Here is a 17,301-nt window from a genome sequence, read left to right as displayed (position 1 = left end):
TTTGTGATGATTAATGATTATTGCTGCCACCAATATAACCAACAAACAAAAACAGATACTTTGTTCCTGTTATTATGCTTCCATCACGTTTATGATCCTCCTCTGCAGCTGCTGACAAACTTCTGTTTTGTTTTACAGAACATTAGTTTCCTTTAATCAATTCTCCTCGTCTCAGAACTGCAGTTTTTGCCTGCAAGAGATTGGATTGTGGCGCTTGTATTAATACATATCCTGCTTTACTTCACCAGGCGTAGACAATGCAAGATATCTGGGGCTCTGTGCTAGTGGAATCACATTAATCCTTCACCTTCCCAATAACAGCTTGCATGATTATTGTTTTTTATGCTTGTTGAACACACTTCACTATCAATATGCACATTCATATCTTTACCTCTTTCTCTCCTTTTTTTTTTTCCATAGCGGCCTACTGCAGCCCTCCAAACAGCCCTGTAAATGGCACAGTGCACAGTCTGACTGGAACTAAGCTAGGCAGCACTTTGCGGTTCAGCTGCGACCAGGGCTTCCGGCTCATTGGCCAGAGCAGCGCCACATGCACCCGGACTGCACAGGGGATCTACCAGTGGAATGCACCGGTGCCACTTTGCCAAGGTGAGGGCCCAATCATAACAGCGGGTCATAACTAAAGATGAGAGCCTACATTGTCTTATTATTCGATATTCAAGTGACACAAATCTGTTTGATAAGATTAGTCAAAGCAGGATAATGTCAAATGTTTTATGCAAATCAACTTCCACAATTATCCCTCAACTGTGTGAAATGTTGTCAGTATGACTCATTCAGCATCGAGTCCCACCTTTCAAAAGTGATGAAAAGATTGTGCAAAGAAAATAGGATTTCAACGCGCGGAGTCTAACTGGCACGCTGCGGTTAAAAAAGGCCTTTTTCTAGCAAATGTGTTTTGTAAGTTCATTCTGATTTAACTTGATTGAAAAAAGTGTTACTGAATCCATTTGCTTTGGATCAAAGTGTGATTTCAGCTGACAGAGTGCTATCAGCAGCAGCCTCTCAGCCTGAGGCATGCTTCAAGGAAGCTCACTTCACCATTTAGAGCTGCTTTGAAGATTCAGCCTCAGATTAATGATATTTGGTTTACCTGAGCTCGATTGCTTGATGTGGTAGTCCTGTGGGTTTTAGTCACAGGTTTCTACTTGCCACTGTGCACATTATTTTAAGGGAGAATGATAAGAAATCTAATCAACAATTGCGTACTTTAAACTGTGACTCATTATAGAAGTTTGAAGGTTTTTTTATTGAAAGAAACAAAATAAAGTGTATATATCAAGTCATGGCTGGGAGGGGAAATGTGTCAACATTAAAAGTGCTTTTTTTTGTGCCATTTGCATTGAGTTGCATTATCAATGAACTGTGTTTTTTTTAGTTCAGATTTTCTTCTATATTTCATCACAAAAGCACAAAGTGCTCCCGCTTCCACAGCCTAGATTCTAAGCAGCTTTATTAACAGTATCAACTCGAGCAAACGCTGAGAGCAGCAGGGCAGCGACTCACTGTCTGGTCAAGTCTGCAGCAGGTGTAATCTTCACATGAATAGCATGTTTTCTCTCCAGACTTGATTGTTTACTATTGTGCAGATGGTGGCCCAAGCTAATGTTTGCTGCACATCATTGCACACTCTTGGAGTGTATTTGTACAGCAGGCCTGTTGTGAACCAGACACTCTGCATACAAAGATGCTTATTAAAATATGCTGTGCTACCTGTGCTTTTTTTCCTCCCAAGCAATTTTGTTTAGTATTGTATTTATTGTATCTTACCTACCTTGCACATCCGTCTCTCTCTTCCAGTCATGTCCTGTGGGATGCCAGTTCCTCCTATTAACGGCAGTATTGTCGGCCAGGACTTCTCTCTTGGAGCCAGGGCTACGTATCAGTGTAATCCTGGATTTCGGCTCGCCGGGCCGGTCACAACCTCAGTCATCTGTCAGGAATCTGGGAGGTGGAGCTCCATAGAGGCCCCTCCCAGATGTCTTCGTGAGTACTTCTCTTACTGCCCTACTATTGCTTAGAGCAAACTCTTAAACTTTAAGAAAAGCACATTATCATATATATAAATTCCTAAATATCCAAATGGTTTGCGATCATAAGCACTTCAAATTATTTTGATGATTTAACCCCGTAACGTTTGGATAGTTTGAGTTTTAATGGCATCGACTTGCTCGTCTACAGTGCTAAAGTTTACGTGTAGACTCATGTGACATCTTTATGGAAAGCTAAGGTTCTTGTGACTCAACTGGTAATAACTATTGCAAGATACAATCAACACAGTAGTTACAGTAAACATCAATGTCCGACCACAACCGAATACAGATCTTTGAATTAATAATGTTCTTTTGACCCTCCAGCGGTTACCTGCCCAGACATAGGCCACTCTGCTGTGGAACACGGGAGATGGAGATTAATCTACGGGACTCAAAACCAGTATGATGCTATAATGATGCTCATATGTGACCCGGGATATTACTACAAGGGTCAAAGGGTCATTCGCTGTCAGGCCAACAGCACATGGAACTACCCAGATCCTCGCCCAGTCTGTGACAGTAAGTGTAAACCATTGTCTTATTGTTACTTTATACAACAGCCTTATTTACAGTGACAGATAAACAAAACTCTGCCAGAAAAAAAGCAATCGCCCAAGTTTGGTAAATGCATCCAAATGTATCTTATTTTCACGTGAAAATAAGACACATTTGGATGCATTTACCAAAGAAGAAAAGAAAACCAAACAAAAGAAATGTGTAATCTTCGTTATGTTTTGACCATATGGGATTGTAATGCTGTATATTATGTCATTTTCCTATCTCAGTAATTTCCTGCGGGGACCTTGGGACGCCACCAAATGGCAACAAGATTGGAACACTGACTGTTTTTGGAGCCACAGCCATTTTCTCCTGCAACACAGGGTATACATTGGTGGGCTCTCGGGTGAGAGAGTGTATGTCCAACGGGCTTTGGAGTGGAACGCAGGTCCAGTGTCTAGGTGAGCACCCAAAAATGATTACAACTTCATAAACTCATGTGCTTCGCTTCAAAGGTTATTCAAAGTGCATATACTGTATGTGACCTTGATTTTTTTTTTTCTTCTTCTTCACTCATCTACAGCTGGCCATTGTGGCACCCCAGAGCCAATAGTGAATGGCCAGATCAACGGGGAGAATTATAACTATCGAGGCAGCGTTGTGTACCAGTGTAACCCAGGATTTCGTCTCATTGGCGTGTCAGTGCGAATCTGTGAACAGGATCACCGCTGGTCAGGACGTACTCCTGTCTGTGTTCGTAAGTATTCACAAAGAACAGTCAGTCACTAGCAAAGCTACGGATGGTATAATTTATAGTTGAAAACTCTGATGATGATCAAAGCAGTGCTTCATACTAATTCTTCCGACTTGGAACATTTGTAAGCTAGCAAGTTGCTCAAAAATGAAGACTACATCAAAACCAAGTATATGGCTGAGCTGTGTGTGAAACGCTAGCTGGCTTTTAATTTGAAATGAGGGCCATTCAAAAAATACTGTAACTTTAATTATTTAACCAATGACAGACATTTGTGTCTGCACCGTTGTTGCAGTCCAGCCAAAAAACAGAGCAACAAAGTGCTTTTCTCAGCTTCCTATGGTTGCTCCAATGAACTATAATGAGTAAGGACATACACTGTCTTGGGATGTTCTGATCAGGCTACTTTGGGGCAAATACTGACTGATAATTTAGTGTGATTAGACTCGGGCCGTGTGGTACTGATCACCAATTAGTAAATAATTTTACGGGAAGATCCTGCACAAGTTTTACCGAGATATTTTCAGAGATCATTATTTCAAAACCACACTGTATTCCTCTATAAGACAGCTGATTGTACAAGAGGCCAGTGGCAAAATGAGAGACATGCAGCGTTTGCCTGTGGGGACTGTGACTATAGAGCTTGAATGATTGCTGCATTATCTCAATGCTCAGTGTGCTTTTTGGTACCTTTTCTCATCCAGGCTTTGTTAATTCACATATCGATGAAATATTAAACCTTCATAATTTATTAAACTGCTCTACCAATCTGTAACCATGACTCTCTTTCTCCCTTGACTCTCTCAGCCATCACATGTGGTCACCCTGGCAACCCTACCTTTGGTCTGACCCAAGGAACCCAGTTCAACTTAAATGATTTTGTGCGCTTTGTCTGCAATACCGGATATGTTCTGCAAGGAGCTGTGAAATCTATGTGCCAGGGCAATGGGCAGTGGAGCAACGCCCTACCAAAGTGTAAAAGTGAGTATCGTGTAGATGCACTATCCATATTTGATTTATGAAAAAAAAAAAAAAAAAAGAAGCAAAGCAAGTGGAAAATACATGCTTGATCATGTCTACCACACTAAAACATGACTTATTTTCTAAAAAGCAAATGAAACAAAGTTATTATTCATGAGAACAAATTACTATTATAAGAAATTGTAAAACCGTCGTTTTATTTCCAAATATGATCAAAATGTTTCAACACATAAAATGAATCACGGCACTTCTACACCGTATACTGTGGGTGTAGCATAACAACTCTGTAGCTGTTATTTCTATGTGAACCAGCTTTGTGTATATCTGAAGTAAAGAGTGAGAACACTGCCAAGAAGTGTGATTCATGCCACACACTTGCCGGTGGGGGCATGGTTCTCCTTTTGTATTCTCACCCATTTGTGTGGGTACGTATTGAATTACCTACTGTATTGTGCAAGGTCATTTCTTCAGTGACCACAGATGACCCCAATCACAGGGAGAGTGGAGATGTTAGCACAGAGGCGCCCGGAGGGGGGGAGGAGGAGTGTAACTGATGCATATTAGGAGAAATTGAATGGAAAAACCAAAGAGAAGCCTGGATTATTTAATTACCACGGTCTCACCCACATGGTCTTTGGAGGTTCTGGATAATCTTTACATGTGATGTTATTTCCTCTTAGCCTCACTCCCTCTGTTCCACCCTAAGGCTCACCTGTCTGTCAGGGAAACAAACTGCGTTAATAACTGTGCAAAGGCAGCCAAAAACAATCACAGGATCCTTGAGATCGTATGAAAGACAGCCGCCTTTGGAGACCCGCATCCTGGCTTTTGCTTTGAATAAGAAGTACCCCCACTCCTTTTTGAATGAGGACTCGTTATTTGGCAGTGTTTTTGCGACAAGCGATGTATCTTGTCGCTCGCGTCTGTCTCTAAGTCCCTGCTAACTGAAGGTTTTGTGACAGGCACAAAAAGGGGGTCCGCTCGCAAGGCCGGGCCATGAATGTGACAAGGCAGTGACAAAAGCAGTGGCTGACTGACTTATGAGTTTGTTTTAAATAAGGGGAGGAGGGGCAACAAGTCGCACAGGAACCCTTCTTCAGTTATTAAAAAAGACGAGTACATTTGGCTGCTGCATGCATAAGCTGGCAAGATTGTCTTTCAGACACGCGCCTTAAATCTCTCCGCTCTAGTAGTGGCATCATATTAGCATTGGCCTTGTTTCAATGCAGATGTTGACTCTGAGATGCATTTTATGTGAAGACTACGTGGGCTTTGCTGCATGTGTGTGTGTGGGTTGGTATGGGCGTCTGTTTTGATGGCCATTATCCCCACTGTTGATATGGAGACATAAGTAGCTCAGAGGTCTTTTTGTCAATCATATTTATCAGCTTCATTACGCCAATCTAGACATATTTAGTGGAGTGTGCTCTCCTGCCTAGCACATTCTTCCTCCCTGAGTGGAAACCTTAGTCTGCACTAAACCGAAGCAGCTGCACTTTGAGAGGGAGATCAGGGTAAGGGATAGATGCAGAAGGCTGTGAAAGAGGTAAGGGTGGAACAGGAGTCAGTCAGACAAAGGTAATGATTTCCCTGGTCTAGATTTTAACTGGAAGAGTCTGTCAGCTCCATCAATAACCGCCAGCACAGCCAGTCCTCTATCCCTCTCTAATCACCAATTTGAGTCACAGCAACGGCGATTTCTTCGGATGACTCGCGCGTGTTTATTTGTCTTTCAGCGATAAAAGGCAAGAGACACAGGACAGAGAAAAACAGCCTCTGACACGCCACTTACAGGAGCGTTACTTGGTAGGAGGCCAAGAGGATGATGAGGAGGAGAGGGTGACCAGGGTCCCCCACTTCTAAGTCGAAGAGAAATGAATTACCTCAGCCCTCCTCCTCCCCTCTCGCTTTTATTCTTCTCTTCCTTTTTATGCCTTCGCTTCCTCCTCTCTCTGCCCACTGGGCCACACACAAGAAGTTACTAGGAGGTCAGTCATTTTAGATGACTGTTGGAACGCTTTTCAAAAAACTGAATTCCAAGCTCGGAAAGTGTCGCACCGAAACCGTTCTACTGCTTCAAATTCACTTTGTAGTGTTATTATGCGGTAAGTTGTAAATGATGGCACCACAGGTCAGTGCTCCACTAGAAGGAATACATTATAATAGGTATTTTGGGGGGGGTGATTTAGCTCTGCTGGCCAGTTTAGGAGCATGAAAATGAGCAAGCTTTTAGGTACATTAGCATACAATGGGTTCATTTTGGCTGGAGCAAAGACACACTCACGGGGGCAAGACTGGCGAGGCAAACTGGGGCATAATAGCTGCATTGGCACTCCCAGACAATGTTTTAGAAACCATTAGAACTTTGGCATCGTAGAACACATTTAGTTGTGGTTAACACTATAGGCTAGACAGTGACACTCACTCACCGTGTGCTGACTTTGTTTCAGCAATGTACGAATTTGGTTTGTGTAACTTGTGTTCGAGACACGAGATGGATTCATATCATGAATTGTAATATATTCTCCACCGTCAGAGCCTCTTCCTCACTGACACTGTACCACACCTCCCCTCGCGACCCCTCCCTCCTCACTCATTCCTCATTCTCCCCTTCCCTAACTCTCTCCATCTGGTGCTAAGCTGACATGGTGCCTCTTCTCCTGTGAGCTCTCCATCCATCACCATCTCTGCACCACGGCGGCCAGCAGGAGACTGCCTCTAATGAAGCAAATGTTTATTTCCGGAGCCTGCCTCCTACTTCATTTTGATTGGGTTGGATGGATGGATGCTGGATGGGTGGAAGTGGAAGATGGGGAGAGTAATCGACAGGAAGAGTGTTACAGGAAGAGAAAAAATGGTTCTCTGTGTGGGAGACAGTCATATCTATATCAAAACATGTGCTATATTATCATAGTAAAACAAAACAAAACAAAAATCCCTTTAATCTTTCTTGCTTTCAACATTTAACATATAATTGTAAAAAAAAAAAATATTTTAAGATTGAATCATCATCTTCTGGACGAACACCTTTCACCTTCCAGGGGATCGGCATTTGGAATTCTCTGCCAACCGAACTCAAATTGGATCCTTATTTGGATAATTTTAAACTCAAACAGAAACCGTTTTTAAAGAGGGAGCAGTCATGTAGTCATGAATGATTTGGCATCTTTTACGGTGCATTTTTATATAAATTTGTCATGTAATCTGTCTGTATTTATCGTTAATTTTTGTGTTTTGATTGTGCATACCTAGTGTTGTATGTATGATTTGGATTGCCCCCTGTGAATGGGTTGTGAGTCGTTGATGTTCTGTATTTTAAAGGCCCATCTAGGGACGGGCATTGCAAATCAGCTGAGGCTATAAATGCTGTGGTGTGTTGCATTGTTTATGCTACATACTGTACTTGTCCCTACACAAATATAGATTACATAAATAAACCTCTAGCTTCAACAACCGATCAACCTGAACCTAAAATACTCTCTCTCTCTCTCTCTCTCCTCCTGTATCTAGTTGTGAACTGCACAGAGCCGGGTCATGTAGAGAACAGCATCAGGCAGGTACTGCCCAGCGGGCCGCATCGCTACAGCTTCCAGACCACTGTGTCGTACCGCTGCAACCCGGGCTACTATCTGCTGGGCACCAGCGCTATCTCATGTCAGGGGGACGGCACCTGGGACCGCTCTCTGCCCAAATGCCTATGTGAGTAACCTGAGGGGGTTGGTTGTAAGTTACCTTGTAAAACGAAGACAGTTCATGAAGTTATGCCCCCACTCCACCCTAAAAGAGTTAATAGATTTCCTTAAAGCAGAAGTATGTTGATTCCTTCCTATTTTAAACACAATTTTTGCGCTGAGTCATTGTAAACAAAAATCACTGGCTTGTTTTTACAATTAAACAATTATTTAAAGATGAAACTGTATTAACATTAATACAATGTTGAAAAATACCCACAGCCTCACCATTAAATATATAACAAAAGAAAACCAGCAAAGATTTCACTTTTCAACCGCTGGGAAACCGTGAAGATGTTTCCATTTTAATGTACAGGCAATATATTCTACAAGTGACACATTAAACACTCATTCTCTTTTATCTCTGCTCTGATTGGACAGTGGTGCTGTGCGATCGCCCCAGCATGCCTCCCTACGCCCAGATTTCAGGTGACCGTCGAACAGTAGGCTCAGTCATTCGCTACAGCTGCATCGGCCAGCGCACCATCATCGGCAACACAACGCGAATGTGCCAGCTGGACGGGCAGTGGAGCGGCTCACCACCACACTGCTCCGGTACGGAAACCTACACCCAGATCGATGGTTCAGTGTGCTAAAGCCAACAATATTTTGGGAAACAGAGGGCTTACTGCATATTCAAAATGAACTTCAAGATAAAAAAGACTGTAACAAGACACATTATTTCAATGACACTTGGAGCTATATGCTGCAAAACCCATCTTTTTATCTTATTCTTTCATTTCTGCCTCTAATACTTGATTAATTTAGATGTAATATCACCACCCAGTCACACTGATGCCCTCATAATACCAGGTCAACAAATACAGGGTATGGGTGGCAGCTGTTTGCAGGTGATGAGCGGAGTAGGTGGACCAAAGATGGAGTTGCCTGTCTGCTCCACAGGCCTCAAGGACAAAGAGAGTGTCCTCCATAAAACTGTTTTAATCTGCTCATATTAGATTGAGGAACATCAACGCCCACACCTCAGCTGGGTTATGAAGCAGTATAAAGACATCGGCCCCCCCGTACTCCCTCTCCTCTAACTGTGATTTGCTTCAACTATCGTCACACATGCTAAACACATATCCACAATGATGTTGTCGGAAAATGAACAAAAATACAGAAACACGTAAACCGAGTGAAGTTGTGTCGTGTGACAATAAAATTGGACTGACAGTTTAATGTCATAATTCATGACGTTCATATATATATATCCCCAGGATTGCCAGTGTTCTCTCAACTGGCAATAAACAACCTTTTTATACAGATTTGGCCGACTTTCTTGTGTTGACTAGCTCCTTGTAAAACGATGAGCAGGGAGAGCAGTGTGCATCGGTGCTAAATGTTTTGTGGTTGTTTTTAAATGGAGGACCTGGGATTATTGAAGCAGGGTGCAAAATATATGTCAGAACAATGGAATGAAAAAGTCACATCATGTTGTACATTTTCTATGTGTTGAAAAAATATAGAGAATGTGTTTGGGAAGCTAGTCACTCTGTAGGGAGTTGAGGAATTATAATTTTTCTGTTGGATGGAAGTTGGGGGGTAGGTGGTCGACAGTATGCTCCTGTTCTAATCACATCATTATTATACTGCTTTAATATAAAATCATCACTCATGTGGAGAGTACACTTCTATTGTGTGTTTGTATTGTCAAAAATATGAGTGTGTTCTGTGTTACATTTGTCACATTTTCATGTATAATGTATGCATTATTTTTTGTTATCTCTTCAGGGGAGTCTGCGGGTCTGTGTGGAGATCCAGGTATTCCTGTGCATGGCATCCGTCTGGGTGAAGAGTTCACTGTGGGCAGTGCTGTCCGCTTTAGCTGCGAGCCCGGCTACGCGCTGAAGGGTTCGCCGGAGAGAACCTGTCTGGCCAATGGGACCTGGCTGGGCACACAGCCCGAGTGTCATGGTAAGAAATATGTTTAGTGACAATGTATGTGTTTTTCTTTTGTGACAAACATAGACTGGTAGGAGGGGTGGTCTATTCCTTTTTTTTTTTTAAATGGGAAGCCATGCACATCAGATCACACTGCTCAGCATTTGCAGGAATGTTCAAGGAAGAAAAGTGACAAAAATTGTCAGACTTAAGGATAAGATAGATTGATTCCAGCCTTGTGTCCTCACAAAGATGCTACAGAGGTCGTGGGTAGTCTGCCCAACAATTATATGTGTTTCCACATTTCCTGTGGTGGACCTGTAAGAGAATGACATACTGAAATTACAACTCCCTGCAGTCTGGTTTTCACGTGATTTATGCACAAGCTTTGTATGCATACTCAGTGGTAATTCAAGTACTTCACAAAACATGTGCGTTATCAGAGATCCTGTTTGTGATTCTTTAAACAGAATCTCAAGGTTGCTCTCGTACGTGAAGGAGTGAATAAATGTTGGTGAGGTGAGAGTTTCAATAGGTGGATCGGTGTGGCATCCACTACATTGTGGAGAAGAACTTGCTGAGCGCTGAGATAAATCTCTCAGTTTATCAATCAATTTAAATTCCAATTCTTCCCTAGCTTTGAGCTTTTGTCGAGCAGCTTTGATTTGAAGGAAGAGCTCAGAGTAGAACAGCTGCTCCAGTTAAGGAATCAGGTCACGCTGTCTTCCCCTATGCACTGTGGGAATATTCTGGACATGTCCAACTGGTGATCCCAGAGCAGACCCAGAAGATGATGGAGGGATTAAATATTCCATCTGGCCTGGAAGCATCTTGGGATTCCTGATGAGGAGATGGGTGCTGGGTGAGGAGGAAAGGCATGTGGTGGGCTACTGATTTAATTGCTACAACCTCAACTTAAACCTGGAAAGATGGTGGAAAACATTCTGTATATGCACATATATATATATGACATCTACATTTTATTTTGTTTCATTTTCAGCCAGTCTTTTTTTTGAGGATTTGTTTTGTTTATTTTATTATTTCTTTCCTCACTCTGAATTTGTTTTATACACGTTTGTAAACATATTTAGTAGTTTCTTAAGTAATATAAACCACATAATAATATCCCAGACAATGTCTGATAATAGCTCAGGTGGTAGAGAAGGTTGTTGACTAATCGCATGATTTGTGGTTCAAACTCCTTCTGTCCACATGGCAAAGTGTCCATGGGCAAGACCCTGAACCCCAAGTATCTCTCGATGGCTAATGGTAACTCTGCTAGTATGTGAGTGATTGATGGGTGAATTAGAGGCAAAAAACTGTACACTTGCAATGTGAGGACTTCAGTCATTTATATTTCACTGTTTTACCTGATCTGAAGAAATACTCTCGCCTAACCGCAGATTGTGGTTCAAACTGCACTCATAGTCCTTGATTTCGAAATCAGAAGTTGCCTTTTCAATTTAAATGACAGATTTTGGTTGTTTGCTTGTGTTTTGTGTGTGTTTGCAAGTGATTAATCAAGACAGAATGGAGGACGTAACAGAAAATATTTCCTCTGTTGAACACCAAAAGGTTTTTAATTTTTTTTGTCAATGTGCAACGCTGCATTCATTCTACTACACCCCGCCCCCCCAAAAAAAGCAAACTAAAGCAATTCTCTGAATGTGTAGTTTGTGCGTGACTGATCGATTGTGATGGTATTACATTTGCAGAGACAGGAGAAAGACATCACACACAATATGAAAACAACAGAGTGCAGTTCTTCTTTTGTAATGTCAAACATCTTGAATGCAGCAAAAGTAAAATCGAAAGAGGCTGTCAAGGATAATATCGAAAGTAAGAAGTGTTTACATTTTACTTGAGATTATTACCAAATTAGTTAGCAATATCAGTAGTATGTTTGGTTTATTTGCATGAACAATTACCTTGTATGAAATCTACACATTCAATATCTAGGTAGTTTTTTTGTTTTCTTTGTTGTCTATTTACCTTTTGACATCAGGTTTCATATAAACTTTTAGTGTTAATAACAATAAAGTTTACCTGAAAAAGTTGAAATCTTAAATTTTTGTATTTTTTTTTCATACTGCACACTAAACTGATAGAATCATTAACAAGCTAGTTTTCCAAATGTCAGGTTCTAGCTGCAGCTGTCTTGTATTTATTTGTCTTACTCCACATAAACATGGTCCTTTTCTCCCATCATCCAAGCATACAGTGTGTTATCTCCAGAAGCGTCTCCCAGGCTATTTTCAGTTGTACTTAACACCCCCTCCACACACCCACGCGACTCCCCTCTCCTCATACTACCGCCACCTCTTTCCCTCGCCTCACTCTGTGTCCTTCCCTCTCTGGTATGTGTGCGGTATGCCCACTAGCTGAGGTTGCCCACCTGTTCTCTGTTGGCACAGACTTCAAGGGGCCAGGCCACATCTGGTCATTATGGGAGGGCGATGCCCACGGGGCTCCGAGGGCCCGGGGCAAGCTGGAGACTGTAATGAACTGAACCATCGCTGGCGGCCGGACAGACACCAAGGGATTCTCTGAGCAAAGGATGTGTCCATCAAAGCAGAGTTACTTATGAAGTAGGATGCAGGGGAGCGTGAGGGTGGTGGTGGTACGGTGGGTAGATGAAGAACAGAGAGAAAGAGAAAACAAACCGAGTGAGGATCCATATCAAGTAGAAAAGGAATTTTGGAGAAAACCAACCTCTGTATTGTTTAATCTGCATAAGACATTTAAAACACATATGAATAGCATGGTAGAAAACATTGGGGAAGAGATCTTTTAAGAAAACCAAACCTTCATGGGTCCCTGGAAATACTCAAAAGAAGAAAATATTTGTTGTCAGTTGTTTGCTGACTAGTGATCACTGACTTGAAATCATACATTAGTTGATATGCAGTTCTGGATAGGGATATATACATACTTTTAGGGTTTTAAGTTGGTAGGTGGATTAGTTAAATAAAGAAATAAGTGGATGAAAAAATGAGTGAGGAATGTATGGGTGATGGGAATTTGTCATATATAATTCAGATTTTGGTTTCTGATCTTTCCACAAAAAAAAAGAAGCTTCGATGTAGTCCGCAATGGTACTGTGCCAACAGACCCACCCTTATGTTATCTACACCACAGACATGTAACACACTTTCACTAATGTTCACTTAGGATTTAGTTTGTCAATGAATATTTGCTAATCTTCTCTCCTGTCTTCTCTTTTTCTTTCGTTTTCAGTCATCTCCTGTGGAAATCCAGGAACTCCCCGAAACGCCCAGATCCTCATTCACGATGGCCTAACCTTTTCCAGATCCATCACTTACTCTTGCAGGGAGGGCTACTACTCTACCGGACTGCTTACCCGACACTGCACTGTGAACGGGACCTGGACTGGCAACATGCCAGAGTGTTCAGGTAATTAATATCTCTCACTAAATAAGAGCTTTAAGGAATGAATGTGCAGTGCTTATCTTGCTGTCGGTGCTTAAATAGGAATTCATGTTCTTGTTGGTGATGCTTCTCTCTGTGCAACAGTATTTTACACTTTGCTATTTGTTAATTGTTCACCCAGTAAAGAAGGGAAATGCTGATTTGAATTGGTCATGTTATGCAAAGGAGTTACACAAGAACTGGAAGAGAACACTGAAGACATGCTAATTGCTTGTAATGTAGCCTGTTTTAGCGATGATGTGCTGTTCCCAGGCCCAGTAGGAAGAAATTGGTTTGAGTCATGGTCCATTCAAAGTGCACAGGCCTGACTGACAGCCAGCCCTTTGTCATCATGTCTCACAAAAGACATACGGCTTCCGTACAGCGCCAAGAGACCCGAGAAAATAGAGGCCATTAGGAGAACCAGTTTCTTCTGAATGGACACAATTAAAACCTAAGCCGCACCATTATGAATTTCAGTCGGTAATACGTAGGAGTGAAAGGGTACATGCTGACGCACTTGGGCAGAACTGTCAGTAAAGGTGGGACATTTTAAATACTTCTGACTGAATGACTCCTGTTGCTTGATGCTGACTTGACAAAGGTTGCTTCTAGAAGTTGAAATTTTGGTCAACTCCGCATTCCATTTGACCTGCAGCCTACTAAATGTAACTGCAATTTGCATTTGCAGCAGGTAAGTAGTGGATTGTTTTTCCAGTCTATTGTTATGCAAGAGGGGAAATTGTCTCAGTGTATCTCAGCCCTGCAGGTATTGTTACAGGGCAGACAGTCCCAGATAGGCATTGTGGCTCCAGGTAGCATGATCCTGCCAGCCTGGTGGGAAATGTAAGTGCTTGCTCATTCAACGGGAGAAACACTGCACCTGCACCAGGCCTAGTTTCCTCAGCCTACTTAGAATTTCACTGGAACATGTTGGATGTACACCTGTAACAATACCTTTTTTGTCCCAAGGCAACGCGAGCGAAAGTTGTCCTGTGCCTTGGATTTTCCTTCTTAGACGTTTACAGCAGAGCTGAGCCATGATGCCGCTGAGTCACACGGTGGAATTCTCTCAGTTGTTGCTCAGTCGCAGTGTTTTCCCTGCAGGATGTAAACACATTAAAGGAGAGATGTGGTTCATTTCGGAAAACTCGGGGAGCGACTGTAGAGGGTGATTCATCACCAGATTTAGTTCTTCGTGCGTCCTGAAAACAGAAAAAAAGTCAAAGTACGAGGGCAGTTCCTTCCTATAAATTCCATTAAGTCATGCTTAGTCATTATAGCCTATCAGTTACATCGTAAAAATATGTGCTGTGTGCATGTATTATCTAAAAGGGTTTGTCCATATATTTATGAAACACCAATCGCCCATGAAGACACACCAACTAATGCTTTTTAGACCGTTAAGTGTGTGAGGTGAACTGCTTATGTCAAGTGCATATAACAGTTCATTAACTCTGAGCCTCCATCCGTCGTGTGATTCTAAATTGTTTGTTTACTTGTTTGTATTTCATCTTAAGTATGTGGTATTGATCACCTACTTTATTTAGTACAGTCAAATTTCAAACAAAATAAATTATCAGACGATGAGGTAGCAAATAGTGTCAGCGTTTGTCCTTGTGTTCTTCAAAGTCTGTCTTTAATGTTAAAGTATGCATTTGTTCCCACTTTCATATTACAGTAATCAACTGTGGTGATCCCGGCGTGCCAGCCAATGGCGTGAGATTTGGGAACGACTTCACCTACAACAATACAGTCAATTTCCAGTGTTCTCCTGGTTTCACCATGGACGCTGACCGGGCGTCCTCTCTCATCTGCACGAAGGACCGCACTTGGAACGGCACCAAACCAGTCTGTAAAGGTATAGTTGTATAGAATGAGCTGAATTATGAGGTAGAACTATGATTATGTTACACAATTAGTCCTATGACTAGGACTGGGTACAAAAATTAGATACTTTTATGGCACCAACCAAATTGCTTTGTTAATATCTAGTATCGAAAATGCCTTGTCATTCGGAACCAAATGTACATAGGATACATCCATACTGTTTTAGTTTTAAAACACATAACTTTTGCAGCATTTAATCTTACATCAAAACAATTTTGGAACATACTTGAGCTACCAATTTACACTATAATTAAAAAAAATTCCCCTTGGGGATTAATAAAGTAACTACCTACCTACTTACCTACCTATCCCCCTATGAACTGCATGAAAAGGAAAGGTTTGTATGTTGTATTTGTATACGTGTATTTGTGTACCATAATTTTATCATTGTTTAAATGGATTTTTATATAATTTGCATCGGAAAAAGTATCATTCAGTAACCAGTGTCGAAGTCAAGGTATCAGTACTGCCATTATAATTTTTTTTAACAATTCCCAGCCCTACCTCTGACACAAGTTTGCTTAATTGTTTTACATTATTGGACTTTTTCTCCTTGCAGCAATCGTATGTGGTCCACCGCCCAACATCCCTAATGGACAGGTCGTCGGTACAGACTTCATCTGGGGTTCCAGCATCAGCTATGCCTGCAACCAAGGTTACCAGCTGTCCCTGCCCACTGTGTTAACCTGTCAGGGCAACGGCAACTGGAGTGGAGAGAAACCACAGTGCTTCCGTAAGTGGCACCACGCTCAAACGCCCGATCAAATTACATGTCATGATTTGTGTCTGACATTGTTTTACACAAGTATGTATGGTATATATGTCTCCTGTGTGATGTTTTTACTCAGGAAAATATCCGATTACAACCCAACAACTGTAGAAGGTCACCTTATGTTACCATCTTTTTCTTCCTTCCAGCTGTGTTTTGTGGAGACCCGGGGATGCCAGCCCAGGGGAGGAGGGAGGACCGAGGTTTCACCTATCTCTCCTCTGTCTCCTTCTCCTGCTACCCTCCCCTCGTCCTAGTTGGATCAACCCGGAGATACTGCCAGTATGATGGCGCCTGGAGTGGCACGCAACCCTCCTGCATAGGTAAGCTACTGTGGTGGTTGTGGTGTGGTGGTTGGCATCAGCTCATAAATCCATACAATGTATAGCATTACTTTTATACAAGGCTATAACACTAGAGTCAGTATGAAAGCAGCTTCTTTTTAGCCGACTATTGCATTTTGCTCCTTTCTAGTCCTGATTGCCATTCACAACCAAGACATAAAGCATCTAAAAACTGTTTGACCCAGCTAACAAGCAATATTGATTTACTTTGTCAATTCTGACTTGTGTAATTAATTAAAACATCCCTGAACATTTCTTTTTTTCAGTATCAGAGTGAGCATTGGGTTCAGTCAAATTTGTCTTCACCATGTAGAAAATCTGTGGAAATGTATTAGTTCTGGTGATACAACACAGCAGCAGGGGCCTGTTTCGCCACATTTGCAGCGTGTAAGCTGCGATTTTCAACATGATCAATTCATTTTACTGTTAATTTTTACTAATCGGAGCAAACAATACACTTGTGCCTTGTGTATGATCACGTAAGACGCCTGTAGCTTTCACAAATCCACCTGCAACTTGTGAGTGACAAACATGAATGAAATGTGATGCTGCCAACCTGCATGTGGGCCGTGCTTGCAAAACGCAACTGGCACCAGAACCCAGAACCAAACATACTACTATTGTTCTGGACCTGTGCCATAGAAAGTATTGCCTCCTGCTGCGATAAACCTCCCTCCAGCATCGCTAAACAAGGAAGACTAATGCCATATAAGGTATAAATGTGGATGATGCAGTTGAAAGCAGTCAAGGACGCCTCGCTGTGTGGTCAGAAACAAACTCAAGATAAAATGAAATACAATTTTCCAGCCTTCAGGTTTGTTTTGGTCTTTAAAGTGCTATGAAAGATGAACACATTCAAACCTTTGACCCAATAAAAGTTGGTGTAAACATAAATTCCTTATAGCCAAAGTCACGAGTAACTCCACCACTGATGCATCATTTATCAGCCACTTTGTTGAAACACGCT

The 17,301-nt window shown here is 41.8% G+C and overlaps 1 protein-coding gene across 1 annotated transcript in view; it reads left to right on the top strand.

The window, feature by feature from the left end:
• Nucleotides 1-17,301, top strand: part of csmd2 (CUB and Sushi multiple domains 2) — a 250,294-nt gene that overhangs the window by 214,073 nt on the left and 18,920 nt on the right. The window contains exons 50-62 of the mRNA XM_069699145.1: nucleotides 421-609; nucleotides 1,822-2,007; nucleotides 2,379-2,573; nucleotides 2,840-3,013; nucleotides 3,136-3,309; nucleotides 4,114-4,287; nucleotides 7,798-7,986; nucleotides 8,400-8,573; nucleotides 9,753-9,935; nucleotides 13,140-13,316; nucleotides 15,013-15,192; nucleotides 15,781-15,954; nucleotides 16,140-16,313. Coding sequence (XP_069555246.1) covers nucleotides 421-609; nucleotides 1,822-2,007; nucleotides 2,379-2,573; nucleotides 2,840-3,013; nucleotides 3,136-3,309; nucleotides 4,114-4,287; nucleotides 7,798-7,986; nucleotides 8,400-8,573; nucleotides 9,753-9,935; nucleotides 13,140-13,316; nucleotides 15,013-15,192; nucleotides 15,781-15,954; nucleotides 16,140-16,313 — 2,343 coding nt within the window. The remainder of the gene's footprint in view (nucleotides 1-420; nucleotides 610-1,821; nucleotides 2,008-2,378; nucleotides 2,574-2,839; nucleotides 3,014-3,135; nucleotides 3,310-4,113; nucleotides 4,288-7,797; nucleotides 7,987-8,399; nucleotides 8,574-9,752; nucleotides 9,936-13,139; nucleotides 13,317-15,012; nucleotides 15,193-15,780; nucleotides 15,955-16,139; nucleotides 16,314-17,301) is intronic.

This window comes from Brachyistius frenatus, unplaced genomic scaffold (genome assembly GCF_029030835.1).
Source record: "Brachyistius frenatus isolate BFR_SWC_R1_liver_20210118 unplaced genomic scaffold, ASM2903083v1 Contig_2, whole genome shotgun sequence".
In the NCBI taxonomy this organism is placed as follows: Eukaryota; Metazoa; Chordata; class Actinopteri; family Embiotocidae; genus Brachyistius; species Brachyistius frenatus.
The sequence above is the reverse complement of the archived record's forward strand: the minus strand, read 5'-3'. Positions and strand labels throughout refer to the sequence as shown.